Source organism: Drosophila obscura, unplaced genomic scaffold (assembly GCF_018151105.1).
Source record: "Drosophila obscura isolate BZ-5 IFL unplaced genomic scaffold, ASM1815110v1 contig_176, whole genome shotgun sequence".
NCBI classification, from domain to species: Eukaryota; Metazoa; Arthropoda; class Insecta; order Diptera; family Drosophilidae; genus Drosophila; species Drosophila obscura.
Window position 1 is genome coordinate 758443 of NW_024542763.1, and position 19473 is coordinate 777915.

The window sequence follows — 19473 nt, forward strand, 5'->3', positions numbered from 1 at the left end:
TTTTTGAGGTTTTTTTTTCTCAAAGTTTTGATTTTAAAAACTCGGGAAACATCAAAACAAAAATAATTCTTGGCCAACATTTTTGGTTTTAGATAGACGCATTTATTGGGCGTCGTTTAAGATATTGTTCATCAGAATCTGTGGATAAACGGTCAATTTGGAGCCGTTTGACCAAAACAACTCAAAAACAATTTTACCTGAAATGAATGCTTTTTTTCACATAACTTAAGTATCTTACATCTGGTTGCATAGAACTTTGCAGTTCTGAAAAGCTGACAAATGCAGCTTAAAATCCGACCGAGACACTTAGTATCTGCAGCAGCAGTCTGGAAGATATTAAGCTTTCAAATTCGAATTTCATATTTTTTTGCGTTATTTTTTCCCAAAATGTTTACTTTAAAAACTCGGGAAAAGTCGAAAGTCGTTTCTCCATAGATTTTAATGAGCAATACCTTTAACGACGCCTAATTAATGCGTCTATCTAAAACCAAAAATGTTGGCCAAGAATTATTTTTTTTTCGACTTTTCCCGAGTTTTTAAAATCAAAATTTCGAAAAATAATACCGCAAAAAATTATGAAATTTGAATTTGAAAGCTTAATATGTTCCAGGCGTTAAGCTGCAGATACAAAAGATCTGGGTCGGATTTATAGCTGCGTTTGTCAGCTTTTCAGAAATGCAAAAAGATATAAGATACTAAAGTAATGTGAAAAATAGAAGCACTACCACTGAAAAAAACCAAGAAAAACGAGAAGGAACGTGTGAGTCGCTTCTGGGGACGCGACTCTACTTATACCCGTACTCAGTCAGTATATACATTTTTGAGCTTATGATTTTAAAGAATTTTAGAAAAAAAAAAAAATTTTACATTTTACATTTTTTTGCTACAAGTTATCTACATCTACATATATTATGTATATTCTACATCTAATATGTAGATTATTCATATACCATTAAGATTCTACATCTCCTCCGCTAAGGGTTGCTCGCGCACTGAACGCGGCAGGGTGGGCGAGCGAGAAGGAAAATGAGTTGCGTTGTCGATTGTTGGAGGAGGGGCAGGGGAAGCGACTGAAAATTAATTTCTTCATTCTGGCTATAATTATGATCCGATCTTATTCAGATTCGGCAATCCGGTAGATATGGGCATTCCCTACGATACTGCGTTTTTAGTTTTATCGTATCTTTTAAAAATGTGCCTGCCACAGATTTTCGTGCTTTGTGTTGGCGGAAGGGGGCGGGGCGAAATTTTGAAATACACTTGTAGCAGTGTGATATCACATAAGTGTGGAAACCAAATTTGGTTGCACTAGCTCTGAGATCTAGGCGCTCAACAAGACGGACAGACAGACAGACAGACAGACGGACAGATAGACAGACGGACAGACAGACATGGCTATATCGACTCGGCTATTGATGCTGATCAAGAATATATATACTTTATGATGTCGGAAACGTTTCCTTCTCTGCGTTACACACATCCACTTTTACCACAAATCTAATGTACCCCTTAACTCTTTTTTGAGTACGGGTATAAAAACCAGATTTTTAAAATTAAAAAAAAAAAAACGAGAAGGAACGTGTGAGTCGCTTCTAAAGACGCGACTCTACTTATACCTGTACTCAGTCAGTATTTACATTTTTGAACATATGATTTTTTAGAATTTTAGAATTTAAGAAAAATTTTACATTTTTTTTGCTACATCTGTTATCTACATCTACATCTACAATGTATATTTTACATCTAACATGTAGATTATACATGTACCATTCAGATTCTACATCTTTTCCGTTAGGGGTTGCTCGCGCACTGAACGCGGCAGAGTGTGCGAGCGAGAAGGAAAATGAGTTGTGTTGTAGTGGTCAGGAGGGGGCAGGGGAAGCAACTGAAAATTAATTTCGTCATCTTGGCTATAATTATGAACCGATCTGATTCAGATTCAGCAGTCTGGTAGATATGGGCATTCTCTACGACACGAAAATCGGTGACAGGCACAATTTTAAAGATACGATAAAACTAAAAACGCAGTATCGTAGAGAATGACTATATCTACCAGATTGTCGAATCTGAATCAGATCGGATCATAATTATAGACCAAATACTCATTCTCTTTCTCGCTCGCACATTCTGCCGCGTTCAGTGCGCGAGCAACCCCTATCGGAGGGGATGTAGATTATAAATGGTACATCCATAATCTACATGGTAGATATAAAATATACATTGTAGATGTAGATAACAGATGTAGCAAAAAATGTAAAATTTTTTTTTTAATTCTAAAATTCTAAAAAATCATGCTCAAAAATGTATATGCTGACAGAGTACGGGTATAAGTAGAGTCGCGTACCCAGAAGCGACTCACACGTTCCTTCTCGTTTCCTTTAATTTTAATCAAAGTTTATATTAGCAGATAGTTGCTGATCCTCTTCAATAAATAAATAAAATAAATAAATAAAATGCGTTCTCGAAAATCGAGCTGTAGGGTAGCCGTACCCTTTCTTGCAGCTCACGTAGCCGCGGACATACTTTCTCAGAGTTTAACGATCGACGCCAGTTAGTTCGGTGCCAAAGTTTCTGTCGAGAACACGCAAGAAGCAAATGCGCAGCTTTCTATTATATCCAATATTACAACCTCATTTTAAACATACACCCATTGTAACCAGAGCAAATATCTAATAATAATACAAATAAAACATTAAATATAATAAACACTGTCGTCCTGGATAATTTTAACAACTACGGAAAACCCGGGGCCAGAATTTTTGGGGGCTCTTTCGGGATTTGAACAGTTACAGTCGGAAAGTCATCAAACTAGAATTTGTGTTTAAAAAGATATATTGGAACATTAATTGAATCGCTTCGGAGCTGCGGACCGGAACATTCTGGAAACAAAGGCCAAAGGTCTGCAGGAAAAAGACTGCGTGTAAATCGGCAAGACTGTGCGGGCAAGAAATGAGACGCAGCAGTCAAAAAATGTAAAAGCAGAAGCAGGCGGAATAGAGAGGAACAACGTGAGCAGCACGGGCGATAAAGGAACGCAGTACTCAACCTGAGGGAACGCGAAAATATGTGGATGACCAGCAACGTGCAGTAGGCAGGATCACTGGCGGTGGACATCTGGACAAAGCAGAAAGCGTGGATCAGGGAAAGTAGCTGGCAGACCGCAAGTGCTTGGCGTTGGAAAAGTCAGGAGCATCATTTCGACGAGAAGAAGACGAGAAAATTTTAAAGCTGTATTGGTGTGGCGACAACAATTCTGGAGCTGTGTTGGTGAGAGGACGACGAAAATTCTGAAATTGGTTGGTGAGGGTGAGTGGCAGCGGAATATTGAAAAGCGAGATAAGTCTGTTCCCGAATTTCGACTGACAAAGAAGAACCGACAAACAACCTGGAAAAGCAGACAGGCAGAAATTTTGTTGTTGTATGGGAAGAATAACAGGTTGCATTTGGCAATTGTGCTGTTGTTTAACAGAGTCATTTAACATAGTGTTAAGTTTACATGTTCAATAACATAACATAATAATTAACATCAAGTTTGAAGAACGGAACCTGTTAAGTATTAAAGTCTAAGAAGCGCTGAGATTCTCAAACTGTATTAGCCGAGCGAACGGCATAGATCCATTTCTTATTCTTTCATATTGTTGTAAAAGTTTGTAAAAATTAATAGAGACGAGATTTTGGCATTGGCTGTGGCAGGGTTGCGTGAGAAATAAGCCGAAATAGGTTTAAACAGAAACGGAAGAAAAGCTGAGTTGCATGACAGACTGCTGGCTCACTATGGTATTCAGACAAATCAGAATAATGATGAAGTAAGTGACAAAGAAGAGATCCAAGATGACGTTAATGAAGGATTATCTTTTACAACGGCAGATTCGAATACTGCACAGCAGGGTAGAAGGGAAAGGCGAGAGGAAAATCCAAGTGGATCGGGTCCAAAGCGTCAAGCAGACATGTTTAGTTCAGGTAGATCCTGGTTTACATTGAAAGATGTAGAAGGCAGTGTGTCGCAGTTTTCAGGTGTAAGTGTGTGTAAATCAATGGATAGAAGAACTTGAAGAGTGTGCGCTGACGGTGGAATGGAACAAATTGCAGGTGTTTATATATGCAAAACAATTTCTCAGTGGGGCAGCGAAGTTGTTTGTAAGGAGTCAGTGCGATATTCGTGATTGGAATGGTTTGAAGAGTGCATTGATCGACGAATTTGGTGTGAGGGTGTCATCAGCGGAGGTACATCGTAGACTAGGTAAACGGCAGAAGAAAAAGAACGAAACGTTGCACGAGTATCTGTACGCTCTGATGGAGTTGGCAAAGACGATCGATATGGAGGACGAAAGCTTAATCGAATATTTTGTTAACGGGATTCCAGATTCTAATGCAAATAAGGCTTTACTGTATCAGGCTAGGAGTATGCGGCAGTTAAAGGTGCAAATCGAGGCATACCAGAAGATGTCAGGGTCAGTGAGACTGCAAGGGAAGTTTGACTCACACTTCAAAAAAGGAGAAAAAGAGTTAGTGAAAGGTGCTGAAAAGTTTAAAAAGTGTTATAATAATATACCAGTTGGGACATAGGGCTGCTCAATGCAAGGTCGAGATGACAGTTAGACAGGAAAAAGCAAAAAATCTAGTGCTGGAGAAAGGTATGACTAAGCCATCAAGCACGTTCATGTCTTCCGGATTAGAATTGAAATCGGTAAGGTATGGAAGATTAGCGTTTAAAGGACAAGTCGATACAGGTGCCGACTTGTGTCTGTTACGCAGAAGTGTGTTTTTGAAAATCGGTAAAGAAAGATTGGCAGGACATGAAAAATGTCTAAAAGGAATTGGTGAAATGCAAATTATAATTCTTGGAAGCATCACCATACCTGTACAGATTGATGATATTGACTTAATATTAGAATTTCATGTGATTGCGGACGAAGACATGGCCTTTGAAGCTATCTTGGGTAGAACTCTTCTAGAGAGAGTAGACGTGAAGGTGACAAGGGATGGCACGTCCTTTGTTCTTGGGTGCTGCAGGAAAGGTTCAGGAACATGCAGATAAAAAAGAAGAAGTTAATTCATGCATGGAGTTGATGAATGAGTTTAGGAGTTTGTGTATGGTGAGTTTTGAGCAGAATGAGACCATTGATATTGATTTGTCGCATTTGCCCTATTCACAGAGAGGTCAAATAAGAAAGATAATTAAGGAATACAAGCCGAGGCGAGATGTACAGTGCCATATAGAGGTGAAAATTGTGCTAACCGATGATTTACCTGTGTATCAGCATCCCAGACGTATAGCTTATAGCGAGCAGAACATAGTAGACGAGCAGGTCAACGAGTGGTTGACGCAAGGGATAATCAAGCCCAGTACATCGGAATATGCCTCTCCGATTGTATTAGTGCCAAAGAAGAATGGGCAGAAACGTTTATGCTGCGATTATCGCAAGCTAACGAGAGAATAGTGCGGGATAACTTTCCGATGGTACAGATGCAGGATGTTATCGATAAATTGCAAGGAGCTTTGATTTTTACTACATTAGATTTAAAAAACGGTTATTTCCACGTACCGGTCGAAGAACTTCTCAAAAGTATACAGCGTTTGTAACACAGAAAGAACAATATGAGTTTCTTTTTGTACCGTTTGGTATTTCGAATTCGTCAGCAAGTTTTACCCGTTTCATAGTAGCGGTAATGAGAGAACTAATTCAGAACGGTGACGCGGTAGTATATATGGATGATATTATTATACCGAGTATAGATGTTGAGAAAGGATTAGAGAAGTTGAAAAGAGTGCTGGAGGTAGCAGAAAAGAATGGTTTAAAGATAAACTGGAGTAAAGGACAAATTTGGAAAACTAAGGTAGATTTCTTGGGGTATATTATGGAAAATGGAACACCCAGCGACGAGAAAACGCAGTGTGTAGCAAACTTTCCTATACCTAAGGATAGAAAGGCTATACAAAGATTAATTGGTTTAACTTCGTATTTCAGAAAGTTCGTTGAAGGATACGCGTTGATAGCCAGGCCATTGTCAGATTTACTAACGAAAGATGCTAAGTTCGAGTTTCAGGACTTGCAGCGAGTAGCATTTGAGCAGTTGAAAACAGCTCTGACGAGCAAACCAGTGTTAAGATTGTACAATCCTAAATGGTCGACAGAGATACACACGGACGCATCTAAATTGGGGTTTGGAGCTGTACTACTACAAAAGGACCCAGAAGATGGTCAGTTGCACCCAGTAATGCATATGAGTAAGAAAACAACGCCATGTGAGGAAAACTATCATTAATACGAACTGGAGGTTCTAGCGGTGATAGGGGCTTTAACTAAATGGCGTATGTATGTGCTAGGACTGGAATTCAAAATCATTACGGACTGTAACGCATTCGCGATGACAATGAAAAAGAAAGACGTTCCATTGAGAGTAGCTAGGTGGGCGATGTATCTGCAAGATTACAACTATGTAATAGAACATAGTTCTGGATCGAAGATACGACACGTAGACGCACTCAGTCGGACTGCTTGTTACATGTTGACAGAGAGTATGATGCACAGGCTTAAGGAATCACAGTGTGCAAATGAATGGACCAAGGTAATTAGGAATCTGGTGGAAAATAAGGGTTACGAGGATTTTTATATAGCAAATTAAGTACTGTTTAAAGACCCGAACCGAGAGTTGATAGTAGTTCCATCGCAAATGGAAACGGAGATAATACAGATTGCACACAGACAAGGACATTTTTCAAAGAAGAAAACTCAAGATATAATCGAGAAGTCTTATTTCATTCCTAAGTTAAAAGATAAAGTAGACAAAGTAGTAGGCGATTGTGTGGAGTGTATTTTAGTTAATACCAAAGCAGGCAGACAAGAAGGGTACTTAACTCCCATTGATATAGGTAATAAACCATTGGTTACCTATCACATAGACCACGTCGGACCGATGGAGATTACAAAGAAGAGATATAATCACATTTTGGCTGTTGTTGACGCATTTTCAAAATACGTTTGGTTATATTCGACACGTAGTACTGGAGTAGATGAGGTGGTGAATTGCTTAGAGAGGCAGGCAGTATCGTTTGGTAACCCATTCAGAGTTCTAACGGACCGTGGCGCGGCTTTCACATCACACTTATTCAAGGAGTACTGTGAGAAGCAGAAGATACAGCAATTGTTAATAACAACAGGCGTATCTCGAGGAAATGGACAGGTCGCGAGAATACACAAGATAGTAGTACCGATGCTGTCTAAGATGAGTTTGGAAAGTCCAGGTAATTGGTATAGGCACGTAGGTAGAGTGCAGCAAATGATTAATAACATTGAGCCTAGGAGCACCAAAGTAACTCCGTTTAAAGTGCTAACCGGAATAGACATGCGTATAACTGGTATAGCTGAGTTGAGAGAATTGGTGCAGCAGTCCCTCATAGATGAACTAGATGAAGATCGTGAGCGTTTAAGGAAAGATGCTAGGGACAATATTCAGTCATTGCAGGAAGAGAATAAACGAGCCTTTGACAAAGAGAGAAAGGATGAAAAGGAATATAGGATCAACGACTTAGTTGCGATCAGGCGTACCCAATATGGTGTTGGTTTGAAGTTGAAGGGGAAATTTCTGGGGCCCTATAAGGTGGTCAAGGTTCGCAAGCATGGCCGGTATGATGTAGAGAAAGTAGGAGAAGGTCCTTTTAAGACCTCTACAGTTGCGGAATTTATGAGAAGCAGAGTCTGTTAAGCTAACAGCGCCCGTAACAGATAGAGAGACCAGAAGCGGCAGTCGAAAGAATAAAGAGAACAAGAGTTCAACGATTGACGCCAGTTAGTTCGGTGCCAAAGTTTCTCTCGAAAACACGCAAGAAGCAAAAGCGCAGCATTTTATTATATTCAATATTATAACCTCGTTTTAAACATACACCCATTGTAACCAGAGCAAATATCTAATAATAATACAAATAAAACATTAAATATAATAAACACTGTCGTCCTGGATCATACTAACAACTACGGAAAACCCGGGGCCACATACATGAGATGGTTTTCCGTATTCCGAGGTTTCCTGCGGTTGGTTGATCATGGCGTTCGGTGAGTAGTCTTGCGCAGCAGTCCTTGTCCCAGTCCTTTGCCCATACAAAATTTTTAAAATGTGAAACTTGAAAATTCTCTTAAATAAAACCATATCCGACCAACAAAAAATTGTTGCACCTAAATTGTTTATAATTCTCGATCTATCGACTTTTTTTTTGTTTTTGAGCAAAGGTTAGTAAATTAAAATTTTCTTGAAATTTTTGATAAAAATTACGAAATTTTGCAATTTTCTGAAAAAATAGCAATTTTTGACTGTCAGTTAGTTTTTGTAAATTCTGTCAATTCTTTATAATTTGCGGTCTATGAACGGTTTTTTTCTCTTCTTTTTTACTATGGGTTTCTGATTTAAACACATGCTCAAATTTTGCTTAACTTGGCCAAAAGCGAATATTTTGACCTCGGTCAAACGTTAACCGATTTCAAAAACTTTGTTTGACCTTGTTTTAAAATACTTTAACACAACTTTCTACGTTTTGTTTCCCTGCTGGATAGTGGACATCATATTGGTACTTTTGGAGTTCGTGCGCCCATCTCGCTATTCTACCATAGGTGCTTTCCAGGGTAATCCCATCCCCTCGAACTTTCGGATTGTCCAAATGATGGCTAGGCATTCTTTTTCGGTAGCGGTGCTATCTCGCTGCATTAACGAAGTTAGTTCGAGTTCTTTAACGGCGGCAATCTTATCTTGGTCGGTGTGAATGCCTTCTTCGCTGATCATGTGGCCAAGATATTTGATTGGACTTTGAAAGTAAGTGCATTTTTTCGAATTAATGCGTAGATTAGCTCTTCGTAGTCGAGAGAAAGCTACCTTTAGGTTCTGCAGATGTTCGTTGAAGTCTCGTCCGACGATGACAATATTGTCCAAGTGCGCGAATGCATAGGGATCAATGTTGGCACCGATCACGGTGTCGAGGGCCCGTTTGAATGTTGCCGTTGCAGAACGTAGTCTGAAAGGCATCACTTTCCATTTGTAGAGATCCTTGCCTGGAACCGTGAAAGCGATTGCTTCCCGACCACCGTCGGATATTGGTATTTGCCAGTATCCATTCTTTAAATCGAGGATGTTGATAAAACAACCGTTTAGTAGCAGTTCTAGTGATCCTGTGCAACAGGTACAGGTCAGGAATAAAGTGCTCGTTGATCTGCCGGTAATCCACGCATATACACCATTTCTCGTTCTTTTTGCGGACGAGTACACTTGGCGCGCTTTGGGGGTTTCGTGAGGGCTCGTTTAGACCCTCAGTTATCAATTTGTTCACATGTTCGTCGATAATTCACATCTTGGCAGGGTTCTTGGGATAGTATCGCTGCTTCATAGGTTGATTAAATTACTCGAAAAAACGGAACATTTTTTTCCGCTTCGAACCAAACTAACTTTTTCTGATAGTTTTGGGGCTTTCATTTTGTTTAAGAAATATGGTTCTATGGCAGAACCTTTAAAGAATTGTTTAAGTCTGGATTTTTTTAAAGCTTTTTTCAGAGGTAGCGCTTTTATTATTCCACATAACTTAAATGTCTTACAGTATCTAGAAGATTGGTAAGGAGCAGAACCAGAACCGCATCCATCCATCCGACTTGAGTAAGAGTGCGTTAAGTAATTGTACTTTATTGTCTGTGATAATTGTCTTCATAAATCTAAAAAAAAAACATGATTCAAACACCGAAATTGTGTTTTTTATAGTTAGGCCAGAAACTTAAATAGCAACCTACGTAGATGTGGGTATACAATATTTCTCGTTTCTCCAGTCTGCTCCACTCATATGAAGGCTGTCTGGTTTAACGACACGGAAACAGGCAACATACAATTGTCCGTGTGAAAAGCAATCCAAATCTATATCTAGACCACACAATTGCAGAGATTGGCCTGAGCTTTATTTATTGGCATTGCAAATGCCAATCGAATGGGAAATTGCAATCTTTTGAATTGAAATGGTGTATCAGTCGGGATAATGGGAATGAAAACAATTTTATCTTTAAAAGGTCTAGTTAAGATCGTTGCTTCGACGACGTTGTTGCAGAGTTTTGGCTGATCAATATTACGGAGCATGATAGTTGGCACACCTGTTATCATTTTATCGACAACTCTTACTGCATTCCTCTCATCGTCGATTTCGTATGTACTGATTATATCATCACCAAAAATTTACAACAGCAAAGAATTAGTCTGGACCACTGTCATAGCGAACATGTGACATCTTCAGTATATTCCTGCATGTGACTATGTATGAAGATGACAAAATCATAAGCTTTCCAACGTTAGTTAAATGTTTAGGAATTCATCGAAATTAAACAATGATAACACTACTCGACAAAATCGAACTTTTTTTCCTCAAGGAACCAAACCGACTTTTTCTGATAGATTTGGGCTTTACATTTTTTTAAGAGGTAGCGCTTCTTTTTTTCACATAACTTAAGTCTGACATTCTGAAAAGCTAAGAAGTACAGCTATAAATTAGACCCAAGTACTTTGTGGTTTAGCTTACCGTCTGGGAAATATAAAGCTTTCAAAAGCAGAAATGATGATTTTTGTGCGGTATATTTTACGAAATTTTTACTTTAAAAACTCAGAAAAAGTCGAAAAAAAATGATCCTGGGCCATTTTTTTTTTTTGGTTCATTTAATCGACGTCGTTTAAGGTATGGCTCTATAAAATATATGGCTGATCTACTATTAGTTCACCAAAAAACCTCCAAAAATCACATATGACCGGTAAATCAACGTTCACTCAAACTCTGAAGTTCATATATCAACAAAAAAGAAAACGTTGACAACAAAATTGTGCAACCTTTCACAGGATTTTTGATTCGTGGTGATAGAATGGATATACATGAAGATATAGCGACTCTAGCATTTTTAAAGTTTCTGCATTTTGATTTAAAAAAAAAAATGTTCGTAGAGTTTATTTTCGGACGGTCTGAAGCGGCGAAATCGTGAAAAAAACACTGCACAGGGTTTTCCAAAAAGCTAACAAAATATATGAGCCTTAGCTGAATTTCCTAATTTTCAGTAAAAAATAAAAAAAAACCATATCAATATGAACTAGTTTCCAAGTAACAATATTAATTGAAATGAGAAGGAACGTGTGAGTCGCTTCTTTGGACGAGACTCTACTTCTATACCCGTACTCATTCAGTAATAAATAGGCTGGGCCAAAATATGACCAAAAAATTGTATTTTTTTTTTCAAGGGGACACACAGTGGTCGATTCTGCCAATCTGGCAGGCAATAAATGATAAACGCGAAGGAACGTGTGAGTCGCTTCTGGGGACGCGACTCTACTTATACCCGTACTCAGTCAGTATATACATTTTTGAGCTTATGATTTTTTAGAATTTTAGAAAAAAAAAATTTTACATTTTACATTTTTTTGTTACATCTGATATCTACATCTACAATGTATATTCTACATCTAACATGTAGATTGTACAATGTACATGTTCCATTTAGATTCTACATCTCCTCCGCAAGGGGTTGCTCGCGCACTGAACGCGGCAGAGTGTGCGAGCGAGAAGGAAAATGAGTAGCGTTGTCATTTGCTGGATGGGGCAGGGGAAGCAACTGAAAATGAATTTCTTCATTCTGGCTATAATAATGATTCGATCTGATTGAGATTTGGCAATCTGGTAGATATGGTCATTCTCTACAATACTGCATTTAGTTTTATCGTATCTATAAAATTGTGGATGCCACAGATTTTCGTCCTTTGTGGGGGCGGAATGGGACGGGGCGAAATTTTGAAATACACTTTTAGCAGTGTGATATCACATGAGTCTGGAAACAAAATTTGGTTTCTCTAGCTTTTATAGTCTCTGAGATCCAGGCGTCAAACAAGACGGACAGACAGACATGGCTCTATCGACTCGGCTATTGATGCTGTTCAAGAATATATATACTTAATGGGGTCGGAAACGTTTCCTTCTCTGCGTTACATACATCCACTTTTACCACAAATCGAATATACCCCTTAACTCTTTTTTGAGTAAAAATTAAAATGTCGAATCTTATTAATTTTTTTTACTTTTTGGAAAGTAAACATCCCATTGATATTTATTGCTATTTTTATATATTTTTCCTATCGATAGTCTAGTACCTGCATACGAAATCTTACGGAATCGCAGAAAACTTTTCTGTCCATACCTAAGTACATTTTACCGCCTTTTTATGGCTTTTGGTAAAACAAAATAAATCTTAATGTTTTGCGATTTGTATTAAAATTACCATACATTTTGATCATAGCTGGTAAGTATTCAATAAAAAATATATGTGTTGGTCCTGTGCTTACATGTATTAATGGTAAATCGTTGTAGAACTTAACATTTCCTTTAGTGTGCTATTAATAACATACCCGGCACTTGCATGGAATAGATCTTTTGACATCCGCCCATATTCGCCTTCAATCTTTTTCTCTTTATGAAACCAGTCTTTTTTTAATCTTCTGTGTTGAAACAAATTTCAACTACGTGCCACACGTTAATTTATTTGATTTTATAGGGAAAATGGCAGTGTCAAAAAGCACGCTTTTCGCGATGTTTCGTATAAAACTGAGTAAGAAAAAAAGCTGAAGCGAGTTGGATCAATGTTTTCGCTCAAATAATTGATAATTGATAAAAACAAACTCAGCGAAACTGATTGTTAGCGAATAAAAAAAAAATTTTAATTTTGCCTCTGAGTGAAGTGTGCAGCAGAAATTTAAAATACTTCAAAAAACAGACCATAAGTTTTAATTTTGACCTATACTTTTTTTTATTAATATAAAGTGTTTATAAAAAAATTTTATAATATCTATATCTATATATTATATATATAAAAGAAAGTCGTGTTTGTTATAACACTTATAACTCGAGAACGGCTGGACCGATTGCCATGGTTTTTGATTTGTTGGATTTGTTTCCGTCCCGAATAGACGAATACATCTTAAAAACAATGAAAACATAAAAAATATGTGTAATGAATACTTAATCATTTCAATAGATGCTGATTTGTTTATTACATGTCAAACATTTGTTTTCCAATCCTGTCAAATAGTGTAACTATTTTTTTTTTTTGGAGCTTATGGCCTGGTTGCTGAGGCCTTTAAGCCACAACTTTATTATACCCGTACTCAAAAAGAGTTAAGGGGTATATTAGATTTGTGGTAAAAGTGGATGTGTGTAACGCAGAGAAGGAAACGTTTCCGACCCCATAAAGTATATATATTCTTGATCAGCATCAATAGCCGAGTCGATATAGCCATGTCTGTCTGTCCGTCTGTCTGTCTGTCTGTCTTGTTGAGCGCCTAGATCTCAGAGACTATAAGAGCTAGGGCAACCAAATTTGGTTTCCAGACTTATGTGATATCCCACTGCTACAAGTGTATTTCAAAATTTCGCCCCGCCCCCTTCCGCCCCCACAAAAGACGAAAATCTGTAGCAGGCACATTTTTAAAGATACGATAAAACTAAAAACGCAGTATCGTAGAGAATGATCATATCTACCAGACTGCCGAATCTGAATCAGATCGGATCATAATTATAGCCAGAATGAAGAAATTAATTTTCAGTTGCTTCCCCTCCCCCTCCCGTTCAAGACAATGGAACTCATTTTCCTTCTCGCTCGCACACGCTGCCGCGTTCAGTGCGCGAGCAACCCCTAGCGGAGGAGATGTAGAATATGAATGGAACATGTACAATCTACATGTTAGATGTAGAATAGACATTGTATATGTAGATGTAGATAGCAGATGTAGCAAAAAAATGTAAAATGTAAAATTTTTTTTTTTTTCTAAAATTCTAAAAAATTATAAGCTCAATAATGTATATACTGACTGAGTACGGGTATAAGTAGAGTCGCGTCCCCAGAAGCGACTCACACGTTCCTTCTCGTTTTTTTCTGAAGACATCATGTGTGCGTTCAGAAATTTATTTTTTGTAAAATGTCAACAAAGTTTAGGTACTGTTATATTTGTTTGTTTTAGACATTAATTTTCGAAAATTACACTAGTCAACACGATTTTTCCTCAAGAAACAAAACGAACTTTTTCTTAAAGATTTGGGGCTTAGAAATGGTTTGATGATATTTTTTTTTTTTTCTATGGCAGAACTTTTTTTTGAAGTATTTTTGAAAACTGGTATTTTTTTTAAAGCTTTTTTCAGAGGTAGCGCTTGTTGTTTTCACATAGCTCTAGTATCTTACGTCTGGTTGTAAAGAACTTTGCTATTTTGAAAAGATAATTAAAACAGCTAGAAGTTAAGCCCAAACACTTTGTGATTACAGCTTACCGTCTGGGAAATATAAAGCATTGAAATGCAAAAATGATGTTGTGCTGTATTTTTTACGAAATTTTGACTTTAAAAACTCAGGAAAAGTCGAAAAAAAATTATATCCTGTGTCCTCTATTTTTTTGTGTATAGGTGCATTAATTTTCCTATCGATAGTCTAGTACCTGCATACGAAATCTTACGGAATCGCAGAAAACTTTTCTGTCCATACCTAAGTACATTTTACCGCCTTTTTATGGCTTTTGGTAAAACAAAATAAATCTTAATGTTTTGCGATTTGTATTAAAATTACCATACATTTTGATCATAGCTGGTAAGTATTCAATAAAAAATATATGTGTTGGTCCTGTGCTTACATGTATTAATGGTAAATCGTTGTAGAACTTAACATTTCCTTTAGTGTGCTATTAATAACATACCCGGCACTTGCATGGAATAGATCTTTTGACATCCGCCCATATTCGCCTTCAATCTTTTTCTCTTTATGAAACCAGTCTTTTTTTAATCTTCTGTGTTGAAACAAATTGCAACTACGTGCCACACGTTAATTTATTTGATTTTATAGGGAAAATGGCAGTGTCAAAAAGCACGCTTTTCGCGATGTTTCGTATAAAACTGAGTAAGAAAAAAAGCTGAAGCGAGTTGGATCAATGTTTTCGCTCAAATAATTGATAATTGATAAAAACAAACTCAGCGAAACTGATTGTTAGCGAATAAAAAAAAATTTTTAATTTTGCCTCTGAGTGAAGTGTGCAGCAGAAATTTAAAATACTTCAAAAAACAGACCATAAGTTTTAATTTTGACCTATACTTTTTTTTATTAATATAAAGTGTTTATAAAAACATTTTATAATATCTATATCTATATATTATATATATAAAAGAAAGTCGTGTTTGTTATAACACTTATAACTCGAGAACGGCTGGACCGATTGCCATGGTTTTTGATTTGTTGGATTTGTTTCCGTCCCGAATAGACGAATACATCTTAAAAACAATGAAAACATAAAAAATATGTGTAATGAATACTTAATCATTTCAATAGATGCTGATTTGTTTATTACATGTCAAACATTTGTTTTCCAATCCTGTCAAATAGTGTAACTATTTTTTTTTTTTTGGAGCTTATGGCCTGGTTGCTGAGGCCTTTAAGCCACAACTTTATTTTTTTCTGAAGACATCATGTGTGCGTTCAGAAATTTATTTTTTGTAAAATGTCAACAAAGTTTAGGTACTGTTATATTTGTTTGTTTTAGACATTAATTTTCGAAAATTACACTAGTCAACACGATTTTTCCTCAAGAAACAAAACGAACTTTTTCTTAAAGATTTGGGGCTTAGAAATGGTTTGATGATATTTTTTTTTTTCTATGGCAGAACTTTTTTTTGAAGTATTTTTGAAAACTGGTATTTTTTTTAAAGCTTTTTTCAGAGGTAGCGCTTGTTGTTTTCACATAGCTCTAGTATCTTACGTCTGGTTGTAAAGAACTTTGCTATTTTGAAAAGATAATTAAAACAGCTAGAAGTTAAGCCCAAACTATTTGTGATTACAGCTTACCGTCTGGGAAATATAAAGCATTGAAATGCAAAAATTATTATTTTTGTGCGGTATTTTTTACGAAATTTTGACTTTAAAAACTCAGGAAAAGTCGAAAAAAAAATTATATCCTGTATCCTCTATTTTTTTTTGTATAGGTGCACTAATTTGGCGTTGTTTAAGGTATCGCTCATTAAAATCTATGGAGAGACTTTGGAGCTAAAATTCGTTAGCTAAACCTAAAATAGGGAAAAAATTAACAAAAAATACCTTTTGGAAGGTTGCGAGCTCAACTGCCAATTGGGAACAAAGCAAACGAAAAAGGGTTGTACATTTGGTACCTGATCGCGATCCCAATTCCCAATGGGCAGTTGAGCTCGCAACCTTCCAAAAGGTATTTTTTGTTCATTTTTTCCCTATTTTAGGTTTAGCTAACGAATTTTAGCTCCAAAGTCTCTCCATAGATTTTAATGAGCGATACCTTGAACGACGCCAAATTAATGCACCTATACACAAAAAAATAGAGGACACAGGATATAATTTTTTTTCGACTTTTCCTGAGTTTTTAAAGTCAAAATTTCGTAAAAAATACAGCACAACATCATTTTTGCATTTCAATGCTTTATATTTCCCAGACGGTAAGCTGTAATCACAAAGTGTTTGGGCTTAACTTCTAGCTGTTTTAATTATCTTTTCAAAATAGCAAAGTTCTTTACAACCAGACGTAAGATACTAGAGCTATGTGAAAAAACAAGCGCTACCTTGAAAAAAGCTTTAAAAAAAATACCAGACCAAAAAAAAGTTCTGCCATAGAAAAAAAACCATAATTCTTTAAAAAATTTTAAATCCCCATATCTATCAGAAAAAGTCGGTTTGGATCCTTGAGGAAAAAACAAGTTCGATTTTGTCGAGTAGTGTTATTTATTAATTATTTAATTTTTAATTCCCGAAAATAATACCTAAGATTTATTCTACAGTAAAAGCATAAAATCATCGGAAAGGAACGGAATTTAGGGAATAAAAAATCAGTTTGGTGGTTTAATGCGAGTGCACATTTTAATAACAATGCCGCGTCCTAGAAGATCTAATCTTTCCCAGCGAAGCAGTAATGCAATTAGGCAACGGAATATCGCGAGTCAATTATCTGATGGAGAACGAGAAATTGCACGAGAACAGCGCCGCGTTAGTATGGAGCAAAGAAGGGCCTTAATTCGTGCTTCTCAAACACAAGAGCAAAGAGAGGCAGCCCGTGAAACGGCTAGGTTAGAAACGAGAAATCGTCGAGCTTATCGTATAGATGAACAGAGGAATAATCTTCGAAGTGCAAGAAGAAATGGTTCAAGTATTGATTTGAATCGAGCAGCGTTTCTGTATGATTGCACCATCGACTACAGCTTGCATCGTTTAGTTTGCATTGGTCCAATGGACGTTGTTTGCCAGCATTGTGGAGCATTGAAGTTTGCTGGTGAAACGCCTGGTTTGTGCTGCCTTAGTGGTAAAGTGAAATTGCCATTATTGGTCCCGCCACCAGAGCCATTGTGCTCCCTGCTTTATGGCGAAACACTAGAATCACGACATTTTCTAGCGAACACTCAAAAATACAATGTCTGTTTCCAAATGACTTCATTTGGGGCGGAAATTATCGAAGAACATGGATATAATCCGACATTTAAGGTAATTTACGTTAAAAACTTTATTTTCTATCATTGAAAAAAAAATCTGGAATGTAGTTTGTTAGATTTCTGTATTTGTCTCTGAAATAAAAATGGCATGTTATTATTTGAAAAAAAAGTGTTTGTAAAAAAGTGTTTGTAAATCTAACTATAACTATGGTTTTGACTTTACAGATTCAAGGCCAGATTTGCCATCGCATTGGATCATTGTAACCTATAGAAGATGCACAGCATAAATTCTTGCAAATATACTTCATGGGCAATATGGAAGAACAACTTGACCGGCGTCAAGGAATCAACACAGCTATGAAAAGAGCAATTCTCCAAGATCTGTAGCAAATGCTTCATGAACATCATGCATTGGTCAGGCTGTTCAAGACTGCTTTAGAGCGCATGCCAAGTGATGACTATAAAGTTGTGATCAGAGCAGATAAAAGACCAGCTGGAACACATGATGTCTTCAGAAAAAAATAAAGTTGTGGCTTAAAGGTCTCAGCAACCAGGCCATAAGCTCCAAAAAAAAAAAATAGTTGTTACACTATTGGACAGGATTGGACAACAAATGTTTGACATATTATAAACAAATCAGCATCTATTGAAATGATTAAGTATTCATTACACATATCGAGTTTTCATTGTTTTTAAGATGTATTCTGCTATTTGATATGTAAAGAAACTTCAACTGTCTGTAAATATAAGAGTTGTATTGTTGAACGATCTATCTGCTGATGATTTCTCGAAGCAATTGCTGACTATCGGTAATGGCCGTGTTCCTGTTGACAAATCGAGCGGTTTTAATTTCATTTCCTCCAAATTTTTGCAATTTCGTATCATCAAAATACGAGCTTATCAACAAAGTATTCCCGGATATCATTGCTAACCACAAAAATACTAAATGGTTAAGTGAGCGAGCAATTTTGGCCGCTAAAAATAAAGATGTAGATGACCTCAATTTTATAATTCAAAATCAAATCGTAGGTACTCTGTATTCATTCAAATCTATCGACTGTGTAACAAACGAAGAAGAAGCCACTAATTATCCAACTGAATTTTTAAACTCTTTGGATGTGCCTGGTTTACCACCGCACAATTTAAAACTTAAAGTTGGCTCGGTAGTCATCATGCTTAGAAATTTAAACCAACCAAAACTGTGTAATGGAACGCGTTTGGTGATAAGAAAACTGATGAGCAATGTGATTCACGCGTCGATACTTAAAGGAAAATTTAAAGATGATGAAGTTCTTATTCCAAGGATTCCGATGATCCCAACGGATATGCCCTTTGAGTTTAAACGAATACAATTCCCGATTCGTCTTGCCTTCGCCATGACGATCAACAAATCACAGGGCCAATCCTTGACTATTTGTGGCCTCAATCTAGAAAATGCATGTTTTTCTCATGGTCAATTGTACGTGGCATGCTCACGTGTCGGCAAACCATCCGCTTTATTTGTTCTTGCGCCTGACCAAAAAAAAAGAATGTCATTTACCACAAAGTGCTTGAACACGACATTCATTGACTGTTAGGCGGTACGAGTCGCCGGGTCAGCTAGTTTTAAAATAAAAAAAAATTATTTTTTTTTTTAAATTTATTTTTAAAAGTTTTTAAGTTAAAAAATAAAACTTTAAAATTTATTTAAATATTCCCGCGGATTTATATTCCACAATACAAAAATATTTTTAAAAATGTTACTCATTTATCTTTTGAGTTATTAATTATTGCCTGCCAGATTGGCAGAATCGACCACTGTGGGACACCCCCATTTCTGTTCTTTGTTATACAATAAAATTGTACAATTTTTTTCAACTTTTAGTTTAGTGTTTGGGGGTTGCTACCACGAAAAGAAAATACAAATTTTTGGGTAAATATACATTAAGTAAAATTGAATTCGACGGTTTTTTCTAATAATATGGAAATTTAGAAACTAGTTCATATTGATAATAAGGTAT

The 19473-nt window shown here is 36.6% G+C and overlaps 1 protein-coding gene across 2 annotated transcripts; it reads left to right on the forward strand.

The window, feature by feature from the left end:
• The first annotated feature begins 16920 nt into the window (after positions 1–16920).
• On the forward strand, positions 16921–18044 carry LOC111075304. Of its 2 annotated transcripts, none has more exons than XM_022368495.2 (2): positions 16921–17525; positions 17699–18044. In XM_022368495.2, the coding sequence occupies exons 1-2, from the start codon at positions 17040–17042 to the stop codon at positions 17735–17737; spliced, it is 525 nt and encodes a 174-aa protein (XP_022224187.2). In that variant the 5' UTR covers positions 16921–17039; the 3' UTR covers positions 17738–18044. The 2 variants fall into 2 exon arrangements, 1 of the variants encoding a protein (XP_022224187.2); XR_002607914.2 differs by lacking the exon at positions 16921–17525 and adding an exon at positions 17571–17642.
• Positions 18045–19473: the final 1429 nt, after the last annotated feature.